Below are 17,807 nucleotides of genomic sequence, written 5' to 3'. Positions count from 1 at the left end.
CTAGATTATTGTTTTCCTTTCAATTTTGGCTGGGTAATTCTTTACTCTCTTGCCAGCTTTTTGATGCCTCCCAGAAAACATTTTTAAAGTTGTATTTTTAGTTGTTTTCAGGGGAAATTTATGTTCAAATAATCTAACTTGTCTTTACCAGAAACTGCAAGTCTTTGTTATGTTTTTATTATTACTCATTTTACTGTGATATGGCAAACAGAACCAGTATTCACCACCATTCAGTTTTCCTCTCCTTCTGGACACATGGAAGGCAAATCTCATTCACCTTAGGATTTAGCAGGGCCATGAGATCAATTCAAGATGATGGGCTATGAGTGAAAGTAATGTGTGTGCCTCTTCTGAGCTGATGCATTTAATTGCTGTTATGAGATCTTCTCACATTCTCTTCCCCTGTTGCTGTGACGGAGGAGATGTGTGTTTCAGGTGAAACAATTTCAAGATTATGGGGATCTCTGTCAGTCAGGTTCCCTGAATGACTACATGGAAGAGTTATCTGCCTTTGAACTTGTGAAAAACATAGAATGGATAAGAAATAAACTTTTGCTGAGCCCTGAGATTTGGGGGTTGATTTTTACTGCAGAATATCTTTTCCTCACTAATACATAGACCATGTGAGGCTACTCTTCCTTTCCTTACCTTACCTTCCTCCCTTCCATTCTTTCTCCCTCCCTTCTTCCCTTCCTTCCTTCTTCTTGTTTTTCTTTTAAATTGAAGAAAAGAAGCCTAAGCTCACTGTTTGAAATTATTAAAAGTCTTAATAATTGGAAGAAGAAAACCTTCAGTATCAATTCACCCAATTCCCAACCTCAGCCTCCATTTTAAAGTTTCAGACATGGACTCCCAGACAAGGACAGAATGTCAAAACATTAATGCCAAGGTTTTGGGTCTTGAATTTCATTCTCTTTCCATTCCATCATGTTGTAGTTAAGAAAATAAGTTATATGATGTTTCTTTTCTGTTTTTCTCTTTTTAAGAGCAGAAGAAATTATATTTATTTATATTGAAACAAAGACCCAATGGGGTAAGAAGAATTTTGAATTTTTAGCACGAGGAAAATATAACTCATGCATGGTGAGTAGGCACATGGATTATTCTCTTCCTATATTTAAGATATTAATGTTTCTTTACCTCACACTCAAGAGAGAATATGAGTCATTTCCACGAATCCAACATAACGTGTGAATTGCAAAAAGCTTTTCAATTTTTAAAGATCATTCTGTAGTCATTTAGTCACAATATTTTCCTGTCCAAAGCTTAAAAATTGAAGAGTTCTTTTTCTTTTTCAAATTTAAATTTGTTTGTTTAATTCACATAAAATTACGTATATTTGAAGTATACAATATAATGTTTTAAAATATGCATACATTATAGAAAGGCTACATTGAGGTAATTAACATATATATTACTGCATATATTTTTTGTGACAAGAACACTTAAAAGGTACTCTCAGTGATTTTCTTTTATTATTATTATTATTATTATACTTTAAGTTCTAGGGTACATGTGCGTAACATGCAGGTTTGTTACATATGTATACTTGTGCCATGTTGGTGTGCTGCACCCATCAACTCGTCAGCACCCATCAACTCGTCATTTACATCAGGTATAACTCCCAATGCAATCCCTCCCCCATTCCCCCTCCCCATGATATGCCCCGGTGTGTGATGTTCCCCTGCCCGAGTCCAAGTGATCTCATTGTTCAGTTCCCACCTATGAGTGAGAACATGCGGTGTTTGGTTTTCTGTTCTTGCGATAGTTTGCTGAGAATGATGGTTTCCAGCTGCATCCATGTCCCTACAAAGGACACAAACTCATCCTTTTTTATGGCTGCATAGTATTCCATGGTGTATATGTGCCACATTTTCTTAATCCAGTCTGTCCAGTCTTAATCCAGTCTTTAAGTTTAAGAACACTTAAAAGGTACTCTCAGTGATTTTCAAGTATAGACTACATTATTAACCACAGATGCCATGTTGCACAATAGATTTCTTGAATTTATTCCTCTTTTTTTTTTTTTTTTTTTTTTGAGACGGAGTCTGGCTCTGTGGCCCAGGCTGGAGTGCAGTGGCCGGATCTCAGCTCACTGCAAGCTCCGCCTCCTGGGTTCACGCCATTCTCCTGCCTCAGCCCCCCAAGTAGCTGGGACTACAGGCGCCCGCCATCTCGCCTGGCTAGTTTTTTGTATTTTTTTAGTAGAGACGGGGTTTCACCGAGTTAGCCAGGATGGTCTCGATCTCCTGACCTCGTGATCCGCCTGTCTCGGCCTCCCAAAGTGCTGGGATTACAGGCTTGAGCCACCGCAACCGGCCTGAATTTATTCCTCTTATCTAACTGAAATTTTGTAATCCTTGGCCATTTCCCCAAGCCCCTCATCCCCTGGCCCCTGGTAACCACCACTGTACTCTGCTTCTACCTCTCTAGACACCCCCCCTCCAAGATTCAGATACAAGGGCATCCAGCTGGCAGAGCCTGGGTTCCATGCCCACACACCTTGGGACCCAGAAGCAGAGGGAGAAGGACTGTCTGCCCCTCTTTGGCTCTGTGATGAGAGGGAGAGTTTCCCACCTAGGTTGGGATTTCCCCATAGGAAAGATAGTTAAATGCTTGACAGCCACAAAAACAGTTGTTCTGGGGAAGTTGGTGAGTCTCAGGAGGGCAGTGTGTGTCACATTTCCTTGATTGGTTTGTTCAGGGAAAAACTGGTATTGGTTATAGCTCCATGGCAATGTTAAGTAGTTTGCAAAGTTTCCATTTGCTTTAGTCAATCCACACGGTGATTGTACTGCTTTTTTCCTTCACCATCAATCACCTGCATGATGCACGCATAAACTCTGCTTTTGTTTCAACATCCTAATAGCATGCTAGGGAGTGCTCCTGTTGGATGAAGCAATGATAAAGTTCTGCTTTAGGGCACAGAAAGGTCCACCTTATACTGCCCATCTCATCATAACACATGTAACTTATAATGTTTTCAATTCATGATAGGTTTATTCAGATGTAACCCCATTGTAAGCCAAGGAGGATCTGTACATATTTAGAGAAGTAAAACATAAATGTTCAGTTAATGAAAGTCAGAATGTGAACATTCATGAGTCTCTCTTGGGTGCCACTTCTGGACTTCTGCATTCTCCTTCCCCTGAGACACAAGCACTATTTGGGTGTTTATATATATCCAATTCTTGTCCTTTTATTTCTTTTTCTTGCCTAACCTTTCCTGCTAGAATTTCTGGGACAATGTTAAATAGCAGTTGTGATAGCAGGCATTTATGTCTTATTACCAAGTTTGAAGGAAAAGACTTCAATGTTTATCATTAATCATGATGTCTGCTCTAAATTTGTTACATTTTATGACATTAAGGAAGTTGTCTATTATTGCTGTTTTGCTAAGAGTTTTTATCACAAATGATGTTGAATTTGTCACGTTTTTTTTTTTTCTGCATCTGTTAAGATCCTCATTTTTATTTACTGTTTTAATTATTTTTTATTTACTATTTTTTTGTGTGTTTCTTTTATTTACTGTTTTAAAAGGCCTTCACAGAAGTCACCCCAGGACTAAAGTGGATAGAAAACATTTTTGTTTCTTCTTTCAAGTTATCCTACCTTTAGTACCATATATCATGCAATATTTGCCATATATCATGCAATATCAAGGTTGGAAGGAACCTTAGAGGTCATACACCACTATAATCTGTCACCCAGGTTCATGAATCATCTCTGTTGTTGCTAAGTGGTTGGTTGTTCACCTGTATCTGTTCAAATATTTTCAGGGATGAAAAATGTACTATCCTTGTCCATTCTATTTTTGGAAATCTCTAGTTCCAGCAAGTCATTTATTGTGTGAGCTGAAATGTGCCTCAGTGTCAGATTCATGCTTTGGTCCAAGGTTTGCCCTATGGAACATGTAGGACAAGTGTTCCCTGAGGTATGGGTAGAAGCAGTGTGTTTAGTAGGAAGCTGGTAGTCTTCAGAATTAAGCAGATCTGGGTTCACTTCCTGGCTTAGCCATTGACAAGCTGAGTGAGTCTGGGTAGTATGGAAGATGGCTTAACAGCCATCACTCCTTCCATTCCAGGATGCTCTTCCTTTGCAGTGTGACTTTGCAACTCCTCTAATCCAGAGGTAGATTCCATTTTTCCACCTCCTTGAATCTGAGCTGGCCTTTGAACTTGCTTTGGTCAACAGAATGTGAAGAAAGTCATACTGGAAAAGGTCTGAAGCTTAGGTCTCTGGGGTCTTGCTGCTTCTGCCTAGTTCCTCTTGGGATGCTGCCCTGAGCCTGCCATATAAGGAAGTAATCTACCCTATTAGATGTGAGAGGATACTTGGAGGAGAACTGAGATGTCCCAGCCAACAGTCTGCATGTTCTGACTTGAGCTACTTGGAAGTCAACTCCTGCCCTGAACTTATGCAGGTGTTTTCTTAGAATTCAAATGTAAGACTTAACATTTAATCCAGAGGAATTTATTTTGATTTTTAAAGATGGGGTCTCCCTCCGTCATCCATGCTGGAATACAGTAGTGCAATCACAGTTCACTGTAGCCTCACACACCTGGTGTTAAGCAATCCTCCCACCTCAACATCCCAAGTAGCTGGGACTACAGGCCCACACCACCATGCCTGGTTAATTTTTGTTTGTTTTCGTAGAAACAAGGTCTCACTATGTTGCCCAGGCTGGATTCGAACTCCTGGCTTCAAGCAATCCTCCCACCTCAGCCTCCCCAAATGTTGGGATACAGGCGTGAGCCATGGTGCCCAGCCCAAAATTTCTTTTTGTTAGTCTTAGCAGAGCACTCCACCTGTGCCAAGGCAATCGTGGTTTTTTGTTTGTTTGTTTGTTTTTGAGACGGAGTCTTGCTCTGTCACCAGGCTGCAACCTCCACCTCCTGGGTTCAAGCGATTCCCGTGCCTCAGCCTCCCGAGTAGCTAGGACTACAGGCACGCACCACCATGCCCAGGTAATTTTTGTATTTTTAGTAGAGATCGAGTTTCACCGTATTGGCCAGGATGATCTCGATTTCTTGACCTCGTGATCCGCCCGCCTCAGCTTCCCAAAGTGCTGGGATTACAGGCGTGAGTCACTGCACCGGGCCAATCGAGGTCTTATATCTGTCATTTGTTTCTCCCCTTAGTGCATCTACATCAGATGATTATTACTTCCATGTTTTCTATCAGTTCCTAAAAAAAAATGTGAAATAGGACAGTGCCAGGGAAGGAACCTTAAGTGACACTACTAAACACCTCTTGCATGCCTGTCACTGAGCCAGTCAATATTATTAACTATGTTATGCATGCATGTTATTTCCAAGCCTACAGATTGCTTTCACACATCAGCATGCTCATCCATGGTGAAATGTGTCCAGCGGAGATCTATATGGGCAGTAACATTCTTTCCTGAAATCAAGATATACCACGTCTAGTAATGCTCTCCTGAATAAATTATTTATTGAGTATCGATATCACAATCTATGTCTGTTCTCTTTGTTTATTGGATCACAGTGAATATAAAACTATACCCATAGTTACGATTATACAAAAGAATCTTAAGTCACTGGTCATGGGTAAGACAGTAAACCAATTTATGTGCTTTCAGAGCTTTTAAGAAGTTAAAGTGCAAAAATGACAGTTTTGTGCAAAAAGAATTTTCAGCGAGTCCTGACAGTCAAAATATACCTGAAGTCGCTGCGAGACTTTACTTGGGTTTTCATGAGATCGTTTGTGTGTGAACACGCTCGTGTTTTTCCCAGTGCAGGTGTAAGGATGGGCCTATACTTACTCTTCCCACCTCATCCCCCACCCCCTTCACACAGTCTCACCTTGGGAAGGGTATGGGAATGAAGAAAGGAGTGTTAATCGGGTTCCCAGCTTTCCCTTACCTTTCACCTAGCCCCCTAACTACTGTGGGTGTTAGGTTTGGGCACACCCATTTCAAAACAAGGATACTGGTTCTTGAGGGAAGTGTGAGACTGAAGTTACAGAGCCTGTTAAAAGCAGAGCCATATAGAGGGAGTAAAACCCCAAGTGCTTCGTGCCGCAGCAGCTGGGGGGTGGACCTGGGCCTACCTGGGGGGATGCTCAGCCCTGCGGGTCCGGGAGAGCGCAGAACAGTGGACAGGGCTTCTCCCACTTCTGGGTAGGGGCGCGCTGGGTGGTGGCCCGCCTACCCTCCGCCTAGACCCATCCTCCGAGCGAGCCGGGAGAGGCGGGGAGAGGGCGTGTCCCCTGGCCCAGCGCGACCAGCGCGCACGCGCAGCCGACAGAAGGGGCCCAGGCCCACTCTGAGCGCGCGGCTGCGCACTGTGCCGCCTGCCCTCCCGGAAGCGCGGAGCTCTGCCAGCGCCACGTCTATCTCCTTACATACTCCCAGGGCTCCGCAGCAGCCGCCCCAGCCGCGAGGGGCGCAGCCCCCGAGCCGCGGCCCTCGGGACGGGACCGAGAGCATCATGGGCAGCGCAGCCCCGCTCTCCGCCTCCGTGCTGCTCCTGCTGCTGCTCCTGCTCCGGGCCGAGCAGCCCCGAGGGGCCGAGCTCACCTTCGAGCTGCCGGACAACGCCAAGCAGTGCTTCCACGAGGAGGTGGAGCAGGGCGTGAAGTTCTCCCTGGATTACCAGGTGAGGCCGGGCGCCCGGCAGCGCTCCCTTCTCCCTCCACTCCCAGGTCTCAACTGGACACTGGCGCGCCCCTGACTGGAGGCGCTCGAATTAGCCACAGAGGCTGTAGGGAGGGTGCATGGGGTGGGAGTCCCCGGACACCCGTTGACTTCCCCGTGAGGAGGAAGGTTTTGGATCATTAGGGCCCACCCGAGACGAGCCTGGCCAGCGAGGAGATAGCGCCGCTGGTGCGAACCCGGGATGGGGACGCCAGGGCGGGTCCCGCAGCCTGGAGAACTGGCCAGAGAGATCTCCGCAGGCGCCCGAGACACTAACGAACGCCAGCTCTGATCGGCTGGACAGAGGCTCTCTAACCCCAGTCTTTTGGACCGCCTTGTGCCTTCGAGTACTGAAAAATGGCAGCAAGAGGAAGTAGGTTCATAGTTTTATTTTATTCCTCCCCTCTCCAGCGTTTAAAGTTCAGGTGAGGTGAGGGCAGCAGAAGTGAGAACGGGCGCTTTGGAAAGGAGGGATCACTGCAGCCATTGAGGCCTGGCGGTGTTTACAAGGAGTGGTGTGGCTGCATGACTTGGCTCTTGCCATATGGCTTAGAAAAGCTCAGTTCCTGTACTCCTGTCTCCTTTGAGAGAACCCGTGGCCCACAGGTGACAGGAGCAGGTCTTGAGTGAGTAGTCTGCCCCCGATATTTAGTGAGCAGGTCTAGGGTTGGGGGCCAAGTGGGCATCGTACTCAAGACAGCTATCTGCTTGTGGATGCATGCTGACAGGCACTTCGGAAATGAGGTGCCACGGGCAGCAGGAATGGGGCAAGCTATTTGGCCAGTTCCTCTGTGCTTAAAGGTACTGAAGGAAGCTTGCGCTTGGAGACAACTTATATGTGGCAGTCTCAGTCACTGATTTGTCCACTTTCACATCTGTGTGGACAACATGCAAATTGTGACTGGATTAACATGGGCAACCTAGATGCATTGACAAAAAGAATGATAATTGTGTGGTTGCAGAGACCTCAGATGTCATGTGTTCACTGCCAGGGCAGAAATCCCTTGTCAAAGTGTGCCCAGCCTGGGTTTAAACACACTCAGCAACAGGATGCTCACTGCTTTACGCAAAGCTTGCTGAGCAGGACTAGTAACTTTTGTCTGGACAAAGAGGCCATTTAAATTTGGAAGCAGATGGAGGCCATTGACCGTGTCCTTTGAGGGATCTTGGTTATAGCCATTGCCTACCTGTGAGATTTTGCCTTATGTGGGTCTTATTTTTCTTATGTTACAAGGAGAGTTTGAACTAAATGATTCCCAAAGACTCTCAGAAATTCCGTGAATGCCTCGATCAATATTTTTCTTCTCCTTGCATTCGATCAGTAATAATATATTGTTAATAGCTAGTAGACCCATTCAGCAAGCCAAGAATGACCCTTGCTGGGGGAGAGGGAGCACCTGTCTGTTATTGGAAGGGAGAAGCAGGAGGTGCAGCATGCATGCTCTAGGGTGGCCCCAAATCAGATCCCACATCTCCACTGCACCCACAGGGGGTTTGCAGTCTGACAATTGTCCAGTAATTGGCTGGCACTTTTTGGGCGCTTTCTTTATGTTGGACACTGTGCTAAGCACTTTAGGTATGATAACTCATTGAATCCTCACTTCATGGATAAAGACATGTCCTCAGAGAGTAAAGTAACTTGTTTAGGGTCACATGGCTAATGAGTGGCAGTGCCCTAAAGCAGTGATTTGCTGCATGTCTTGTGTTAAGTATTGAACAAAGAAAGAATCAGTGGCATCTAGCTGCATTTGAATAGTTTCTTAGATATCCCTCCTCATCTTGCTCTTGATTTCTGGAAGCCTTATCAGCACCATCTCATGAAGAGCAGTTATCCTGGGGTATGCTTATTCATGCTTCAGAATAGTGCAGTAGGTAAGCGTTTGGGCACTGGAACCAAAAGCTCTCAGGTCAGATCTCAGCTCTACTTTATCTTGTGTAACCTTAGGCAGTTACTTAACCTTGGAGCCTCAGTTTCTTCTTCTGTAAAATGGAAACGATTAGGCTCATTGAACCCCTGCAGAACAATCTTTGGAGTCAGACAGGCATAGATTCAAATCTTAGCCCTTTCACTTTCAAGCAGTGTGACCACAGCCAATTAACCTTGCTCAGCCTCAGTAAAGTGAGAAGTGGCATAGCACCTGCCTTAGAAAGTTTTGAAGATGAAATGACAGAAATGTTTGTAGAGTCTGATCACAGTGTCTGGTTGGCATTTGGTAAGTGGTGATTGCCCCTTTGATAACAGCAAACTTCTTATGGTTGTCAGGTCATCACTGGAGGCCACTACGATGTTGACTGCTATGTGGAGGACCCCCAGGGGAACACCATCTACAGAGAAACCAAGAAGCAGTACGACAGCTTCACATACCGGGCCGAGGTCAAGGGCGTTTATCAGTTTTGCTTCAGTAATGAGTTTTCCACCTTCTCTCACAAGACCGTCTACTTTGACTTTCAAGTGGGTGATGAGCCTCCCATTCTCCCAGACATGGGGAACAGGGTCACAGCTCTCACCCAGGTGAGTGAACATTAGCAGTTTGGGGCTGCTGAACCCCCTAGCGCGTTCCTCCTCATTGACCTCTGTCTAGGCTAGTGGTCGGAGTCATCATCTATCCAGTTCCCAGTCTGGAAGTCTCAGGGTTGGTTTTGCCTCTTTCTTCACACCTAGTCCTAAAGAATGCCATGCTCTTCTTTCGATCTTCCTTTCGATTCTCTAACCAGATCCCTGCAGTACTTTCTTCTGATATTCCTGTCTACTCTTTCATTCCCACTCAGTCTTTTGCACAGTACCACTTTTGAAGTACCTGTGTCATGTGTCTCTGCTTATATGATGTGCCTGTATCATGAAGACCAAAGTCCTACTTTGTGTGATGTATTAAAGTAACACAAGGTACTGTTACAAAATAAATGCCAAACATCAATGGCTTAACAGAATAGAAGTTTATTCTCACGCATAATCTAGAAAAGGTTGGTGAGGAGCTTTCCTCCATGGTGTGACTCAGGAATCCAGGCTTATTCTTTCTTGTCATCTTTCTGTCTTCCCTTAGGGCTTCAGGGTCTTCTGCCTGTAGCTGCCAAAGGAGGAGAAAATGAGAAAAGTCCATCTACTTCTTAAAAGCCCATGCCCAGTGGGAATACATACGACCTGCTCATGCCCCATGGGTGAGAACTTAGTCATGTGGCAAACCTGGATGAAAGGAAGGCTGGCAAGTAGAGCCTTAGCAACAGCTCTACACTACAGAGGAGAAACTCTGACATTTTGGGGGGATAGTCATGTCTGTCGCCCATGGCTGTCAAGGTTCATTATTCTATTATCCCAGCCTCCTTAATCCGTCTGTCTTCCCTTCTGCTATTTAAGCTCCTCCTTCCCTTTCATGTGCAGGCTGGCTTCCTGAGGGCTAGGACCCTGAATGGTTTACTTTTGTATCCTCAGTGCTCCAGTGCATAAGGTGGGGCACAGGAAGAAGCTCACCAAACACTTGTCAAATGACTGTCAGGGCCCAGGGAAACCTGTAAGACAGGAATAACCATCAGTAGCTGCACGTGTGCCAGAACCAAAAGCACAGCGTCTTGAACTTTCAAGGAGGCCAGATGATCTGGGCCGCACTCCAAGGTGGGTCCGTTCCTCTGTGGCTCTGGGCACACTCATGAATGCCTGTGGATTCATTTGCCCAGTCTTCCACCTTCCCTACGCAGTTGGAGGCTAGAGCTGCACTGTTCAGTACAGTAGCCAGTGTCTAAATTTGGCTATTTAAATTAATTGATATTAAATTAAAAATTCACTTCCTCATCTGCACCATAGCAACACTCCAGGTTCTCAGTAGTCACAGGTGACTAGTGGCCATGCACAGAAAGTTCCATTGTCCAAAACTGGGTTTAAGCTTTGAGCTTGGCAACATGACTGCTGTTAGAAGATCCAGCCAAGGGTGTGTATTGTGTGTAAGATCTTTTGCAACCAATACTCATGAGAGTTTTATTGGCCACTATTGAAACAGCCTCTATTCGGAAGATTCTGTAGTCTCCAAAAGCTGAGCTGAAGAACTTCCCCCTTAACCAGTAGAAAACAGATTGGTAGGAAAAGCTTTAATGAATTAGGTCAATAGAGACATTCTTTCCTGGAGCCTGAGCAGTAGTTTGATTTTGTTGCAGGAAAGGGTGATTTATGCTTCCCTTTTCTTCTATCTTAGAACCTCTTCTTTGCTCCTGCTTAGCCTCAAAAGAGCCGTTTCCTTCCACTTCTCTGACCCTGCTTCCTTGAACCATCTGTGCCTGCCTTTGAGAATACTTGCTTTTGTGCCGGCATTCACTCAGTTTACACACTGTGCCGGCAGTGGATGGCTCTGTGCCTGTGCTGGGCGCCCTGCAAGGAGCACAGCCCTGCAAGCCAGTTGGCCATGGGGCACTGTGGTCAGAGCTGTAACTGAAGTGCCAGGGGTCTTGAGGAGGCACTGATGAATTCTTCCAGGAGTCAGGAAGGCTTCACTGGGAGAGCTTTACCTTAAACTTGACAATGTAGAAGCTTGGCCTCCTCGATGAAGAGAGCAGGTGACATCTATGGAGTGTAACTTTCTTTCTTCTCGCCAGCCCTTTTCATCTTGCTTGGCATGGGTCCCCTTTTACCCAGCAGCTGCTGTCTCGCCTCTCCCCAGACTTCTTGCAGCACAATGGTAGGCCAGAGGCCATGGTTTCTGGCACAAAAGTAAGTATTAGGTGAAAGAACAGGTTCCATAGTGACCAGGGCCCAGGCTAGGGATTCAGGCCCAAAGGACTTGTTTCAGGCCTGAGCTCAGGAAAACCAGGCTCCTAGGAGAGAGGACCTGGGCCAGGAGAATGTGACTTCAGGAAAGCCAAGCTCGAGGGGCTTCCAGGCTTCCTGAGAATCTGGGCAGATCCTGGTCAGAGCTGAAGGTTTCTGACAGAGGTCAAAGGCCAAGAGCTACCTACCTCCCTGGTGGCCTAGGAAGGGTTAAAGGTTTTCCTAAGTGCTCTGAGGCCAGCTTCTACTTCCCTGTCACTGAGTTCTTAAAGAATTTAAAGAAGCAGATACTTGGGTCAGGGGAGGCCTGATGAGGTGAGGGCTGCAGGAATTTGTCAGTGGTTACAGACTGAAGACCTCAGCATCCACAGGTGACTGGGACAGGATGGGGTGTCAGCATGGAGATGGAGGAAAGGGATGGTGCGAGAAGTAGGATGGGTCAGGGTGTCACCATGAAGTGGCAACTGTCATCCCTTTGAGGCTCCAGGACGCTGGGAGCCAGCCAGGACTGGTGGTCTTAGCAGGGTGGAAAGTCACACACAGGAGGAGAGCTGGGGAATCGTGGCCTGGGAAAACAGGACCCGGAAGCAGAGGGGTTCCATTGGTTTTCTGCTGGGTGGGAAGCTGGCTGAGGGATTGCCTAACTGAAGTGTTGTGGTAACAGGATGAAGAGGTTTGTTTTAGACGAGCACTAATGGAAGATCTCAGTGGATGGGGAAGTAGCATGTTTTCATGGTGAGGGTGAGCATCCAGGTGTCTCTGATTCTCGGGGATATATTGCTCTGGGGTCTCTTGCAGCGTCTGTGTAAGGTCCTGAAGGTGTCTGCAGGTGTTAGTTGCCAAGAAAGCTGTAGAGTATCACCTGTTGCTCCATTACCCTCTTGGAACTGGTCCCTTTGCTATCACTGACCTGATCTGATCTGATCTGATCTGAGATTGTTCCTTTAAAGGCCACCGAGGCCTCTTCATGCAGTCCTAGTGCCGGTTTCTGGCCTGTGTTACTGGATCTCGGCCAGAGAAGATGGCTTCACATAAATATCTGACTTATCCTCTGTCTTGGTGTCTACACCTGTGATTTCTGCGTCCTCCATCTTTTCTTCTTCCCTTCCTCCTTCCTCTCCAGTGATTCTGGGTCCTGGGAGAAGGCTGGAGATGCTGACCTGTACTGCTGAATTCCCAGGCCAGGGCCTGCGGTCCAAGGAGCCCCCAGTCAAGTGAGTCCAGTGTTTCTGAATGAGTTTGTGACAAATAAACTTGGAGAATGGAATTCTAGCCTGGAAAATCAAATGAGCCCTTCCGTAGTGTTCTCTGCGGATTTATACATACAAATGTGTATGCATATGTGTACCTATGAATACATATGCGTGTGCCACACACATACATATACACATATACTGTGACCATGATACACACATGTATACACTTACGTGTGTGTCTCCATCCCTCCCACTGATTTCAAGAATGATCTTCTTTGTTATCCAGTCCTGTGATTTCAGTGCCATCAACTTCCCTCCAATCCACTCTTCCCTGACATGGCGACCTTCTTAATTGAGGCCCGCATCTTCTCTTCCCAGTGGAATTGCAGCCACCTAAGTGGTTTCCCTGCCCGTAGACTGGTTCACATGCATCCCTTTCTGCATCATATCTGCCAGAGGCAGATTCTCGTAAAGTGGGGTTCCAGTCTTGCCAATCTTTTGCTCACAGAGCCACATGGTAAAGCCTTGGACCTCGAGGCCCTTTACTGTGAGCTTCCACCTCCCCACAGCTGCTTCTCCATGCATCCCCATCACCGTGTCAGTCCCTGATCCCAGACCAGGCCCTGTATAGTTCTTTGCCTGTGCTTCTGCCGCCTGGGATGTGTTCTCATCCTCAGCCTGGTGACGTCCTGCCCATCCATCAGGACTCAGCTTGTCTTGTCCCATGTCAAGTACTCCATCTTCTCTGGCAGGCTCAGCATCTTTCTCTTGGGTGTTCCCACGACACTGCATACCCTTCTGTTGTTGGCTCTTTTTATATTGCATTATAGTTGAGTAATTTTTTCTCTAAATTGTGAACTTTCTGAGACCCAGGACTGTGTCTGGCTCTGATTCTTAATTCCTTGGGCCTAGCACAGTGCCTGGAAGAAAAGTAAACATTGAATAAATGTTTGAATGAAGGAATTAGTGGAAGTGTGAGCAATTAAAACTCAGCCATGATTTGAAATCCTTGTAACTTCATCCTACAAGTATCTATCCTGAGTCCCCCAGCCCCACCTTCAATCCTTTGTGATTTTCCAGGGATCCCCAGGGTGATGTAAATACAAAATGGATTTGTATAGGTAGTATAGTCTGCCTGTATAGGTAGTGTCTGGCAGGGAGCACTAGGGAGGCTTCTAGAAATGGCATATATTGAATTAGCTTTGACACGGGTTCACATAAGTTAAGCCCGACTCCACATTTACCTCTTTCCTACTTCCTTCCCAGTTTAGCATTCTATTCCATCTGTGAGAGTTGACATACTTTAGTGAGCTTTGGAAGCATTCCCCGGAGAGCTAGGAGGAGCAACCACAAATGTGACGATTGGCCCCAGTGCAGAGACCTGCACCCGAGCTTTCTCTTCTGGTGGTTGACCTTTGAAGCCAGTTGGCTTTGGAAGTTCCCTTTAGAGTCAACTTCCTGATGTCTGGAACCCTTCTTAGGATCACTTGTCCCTTTTTCAGTATCAAATATCTGCAGGTATAGCCCACCTACCAAATGCGGGGAAGTGAAGAAGTCCAGTGCCAACTACACTCCAGTTGTGAAAGATGATATGTAGCCCAAAATAATAGGGCATAGAGGATGTCACTGAGAAAACAGGACAGAGGTACTCACTGGGGGACAAATAGGCTTGTTCTTCACTTGATATTGCTCTTTCAGCTGGTACCCAGTCTAACTCTATCAGTTCCATCTGCTACACAGTGATCATGCCACCTTTCTACATGTGACATTTCACCACTTCTTACACATGGACCAGGATGAGAGGGCCCTCCACGGTGTGCAGGAGGGTCCCATAGCTTTGGGAGGTAGACCTGTTGCCAGAAAGATGGAAGCTGCTGCCCTGTAATGCAGAGGCTGAAGGGAAGCGTTTTTTTCTTCCTTACATAGTCTAGTTCAGCTCCTAGAGTGGCCCAGAGTTAAGGATACCCAATGAGGCAAGTAAGGGTAACACCACTGTTTGGCAGTGGTTTCCTGTTTGTCTTCTGGAAGTGGTTTAATGTGAGAGAGAAACAAGGGTTTTGGGGAGGGAGGTCACAGAATGACTTAGTCTTTTCTAGTTTATTGTACTGTACTTTACAAATAGTTTGCCTTTGGAGTTTGGGAACTGAAGTAAGTGTCTGGTGCATGCTTTGTGAATTCCTCTAGCCTGAGAACTCACTGATAGGATAGAATTTTCTAGGTCTTGGATACATGGTGTTTTAGAGGCTGCCTCTGAATAAGAACTCAACGTTTTCCCACGGGCATAATGTATTAGTTGTCTATTGCTGAGTAACTAATTACTACAAACGTAGTGTCTTAATGCAATACTCACTTATTACCACACAGCTCTGTACGGTGTGAGCCTGAGCAGGGTGGCCAGTTTCTTTGCTTGGGGTCTCCCACGGCTGATGTCAAGATGGTGGCAGGTTGGGCTCCTACCTGGAAGCTCTGGGGAAGGATCTGCTTTTATGCTCATTCAGGTTATCGGTGGAGTTCAGTTCTTTGTGGTTGTAGGACTGTGGTCCCCATTTCCTTGCTGACTGTTGTACCCTCAGCTCCTGGAGGCCTTTTTCTGGTCCTGGCAGGTGGTCACCTCCACCTTCAAAGCCAGTGTGGCACATTGAATTCTTCTCATGCTTGGAAACTGTCTTGACTTCTTCTGCAACTAGCTGGAGAAAGCTCCTGGTGTCTAAGGGCTCCTGTGATTAGATCAGGCCTGGATAACTTCCCCATCTTCAGGTCAGCTGTGTCATATTAACATGATGCAGTCACAGAGGTGACAGCTCATCATATTCACAGCTTTCTGGAATTAGGGCAGGGGATCTTGGTGGTGGTGGGAAGGACATTTTCAGACTTTTGCCTACCACACTGAATACTTTTGCAGGTAAAGAAAGTTATGATGTAGTATGTGTTACAAATAAGCGTATGTGTCTATGTGGTGCCTGTTTATATATATGTGTCTTTGCATGTGTGTGTATGTGCTTATGTACATGAGGCATGTGTCTTCACGTGTTTGTATTTATACATAAAACTATAGGCAGCAATTACATAATAGAATGAACATGAGCAGTGGATTCAGAGTCCAAACACAACTGTGGTCTAGTTCACACTTCGCTGTTTATTAGTTGTGTGACTTTGGGCAATTCGTGTAGCCTCTTGGAGCCTCAGTTTCCTCATCTGTATGTGGGATAAGCCCTCAATAACAGTGAGGGTAATGATCCATGCCTATCAGGGGTATTGTAAGGACTGGATATGAGAGTATGGGGCAGTGCTTGAAAGCATAAGCTCAGGACTCAGACTCTAACTCAGCCACATACTAACTGTGTGACTCTGGGCAAGTTACTTAACCTCTCTGAGCCTCAATTAGGCTTGTTGTGAGGATTAAATAAAACCATGTAAAACCCTTAGCATAGATTCATAGTTAGCATTCAGTGGATGTCACCTAGGATGCTGACGACAGCATTTGCTGTTTGCTGGATCCCACATATGTCTATGGGTTAGCAGCGTGACTGCTTTTCTCTTCCTGCCCAGATGGAGTCCGCCTGCGTGACCATCCATGAGGCTCTGAAGACGGTGATTGACTCCCAGACGCATTACCGGCTGCGGGAGGCCCAGGACCGGGCCCGAGCGGAAGACCTTAATAGCCGAGTCTCTTACTGGTCTATCGGCGAGACGATTGCCCTGTTCGTGGTCAGCTTCAGTCAGGTGCTACTGTTGAAAAGCTTCTTCACAGAAAAACGACCCATCAGCAGGGCAGTCCACTCCTAGCCCTGGCATCCTGCTCTAGGGCCCCTCATGTCCCAGCCTGGAGCAGCTCTCCTAGGTCTCCTAGGCGCATAGCCCAGGGTGGAGGCAGAACGATGCTGCTGTGGTAGCCCTTTGCCTTTCATGCCCATGCTTGATTCTTGCACCTCAGCAGCTGAAGGGCTCAGAGACGAGTAATCAGAAGGCATCCGACTGCATTATGTGTGCAGCACTGAAACGATGTTTACAACTAGGCTAGGGATTAGCCACTGTGGGAGGGTGGGCAGGCAATGGTTCAGCGGCCTGGCTGGTAGCAGGAACTCCAAGTGCCCAGGCCTTTTGGGCAGCTCAGGGCCCTGCCTCTGTTTCATGATGCATGGGTCATTTGTCTTGGGTGTCCTATCCCATGTGGAGAAGAAAGGGGCTCTAAGTTCTGGCTCTTCCTCCCCTGGGGTTCTCTGTACCTGAGGATACCAGGCCCTGGGCAACTTTGCAGATCTGCTTACCCCAGGTGAGCAACAGTGTCAGCCATGCAAGCAGGACAGAATGGTGACTGGGTGCCCTTAGTGAGCTGTGTATTTCCTAGGAGGTAGAAAACTGTGGGAAACTCTGGCTAATAAAAACGAAGTGTGAGCATCCTGGAGACTTGTGCATTTATTTCTGTCCCCTTTCTGGGGACTCGAGCTTACTGCAGAGTATGGGTGTGTGCATAAATAATTAGAGTGTGAGACAGAGTACCTAGAGAGGTCCAGAGGGTGCTGTGCAGAGATATATAGAGTGGGCAAGAAATCACTCCTCCCAGGTGAATGAAAACAAAATAGGAAGTCTCCTCACATGGTCACACACCATGTTGTACAACGGAACTTTGCAAATGCTGTTTCCTGTGATAATACCTTCTCCCTGATATCTGCATGCGCTGCTCCATCATTTCCTTCTGACCAAAAGGCACATTGTCAGTGAAGTCCCTCCCAACCGCTCTTCAAGATGGTACCGTCTCACTTGCCCTTAGTTCTCCTGCCCATTGGAAAGAAATGAATGCATACCCATCAAGTGTCTGTGCAGTAGCTCTGGAGGGAAGATACAACGTCTCCGCTAAAGGAAACCTATCAAATCTGAAATCGTGTACCATCTGATAGGCATTAATGCATTGTAGGAAAGGAAGCAAAGTAATCTCTTTAAAAAGATGCCCCATAAACCTCACTTATTTAGCTTGATTGAAAGATAAATATTGCTTATCTTTCATATGTTTTTGATATTTCTTTTCTCTTATTTTAGAATTAAGTACTGGGTATATATAAAAGGTTACTTACGAAATATTTCTAAGGTGAAATACGTCTAAAGTGAAAAACAATACAAAAATCCTATGCTCCTGCTACCTAGATTAAGCACTGCAACATGACTCATTGCTTCTGGAATGCTCTCTACTTGCCCTTCTCCTTCA

General features: G+C 46.2%; 1 protein-coding gene across 1 annotated transcript; it reads left to right on the top strand.

Annotated features, from left to right (window-relative positions):
- The first annotated feature begins 6,311 nt into the window (after positions 1–6,311).
- LOC105493120 (transmembrane p24 trafficking protein 3) lies at positions 6,312–17,007 on the top strand. The gene is made up of 3 exons (XM_011760570.2): positions 6,312–6,620; positions 8,922–9,170; positions 16,154–17,007. Exons 1-3 carry the CDS (start codon positions 6,453–6,455, stop codon positions 16,388–16,390), a joined length of 654 nt encoding a protein of 217 aa, XP_011758872.1. The 5' UTR covers positions 6,312–6,452; the 3' UTR covers positions 16,391–17,007.
- Positions 17,008–17,807: the final 800 nt, after the last annotated feature.

The sequence above is a fragment of the Macaca nemestrina genome, chromosome 7 (genome assembly GCF_043159975.1).
Source record: "Macaca nemestrina isolate mMacNem1 chromosome 7, mMacNem.hap1, whole genome shotgun sequence".
NCBI classification, from domain to species: Eukaryota; Metazoa; Chordata; class Mammalia; order Primates; family Cercopithecidae; genus Macaca; species Macaca nemestrina.
The sequence above is the reverse complement of the archived record's forward strand: the minus strand, read 5'-3'. Positions and strand labels throughout refer to the sequence as shown.

Bases quoted from the DNA above. Each gene is read 5' to 3' on its own strand.
- LOC105493120 (XM_011760570.2), top strand. From the start codon at position 6,453: ATGGGCAGCGCAGCCCCGCTCTCCGCCTCCGTGCTGCTCCTGCTGCTG. The intron at 6,621-8,921 runs GTGAGGCCGGGC...TATGGTTGTCAG, and splicing joins AGTTCTCCCTGGATTACCAG to GTCATCACTGGAGGCCACTA. The intron at 9,171-16,153 runs GTGAGTGAACAT...CTTCCTGCCCAG, and splicing joins GGGTCACAGCTCTCACCCAG to ATGGAGTCCGCCTGCGTGAC.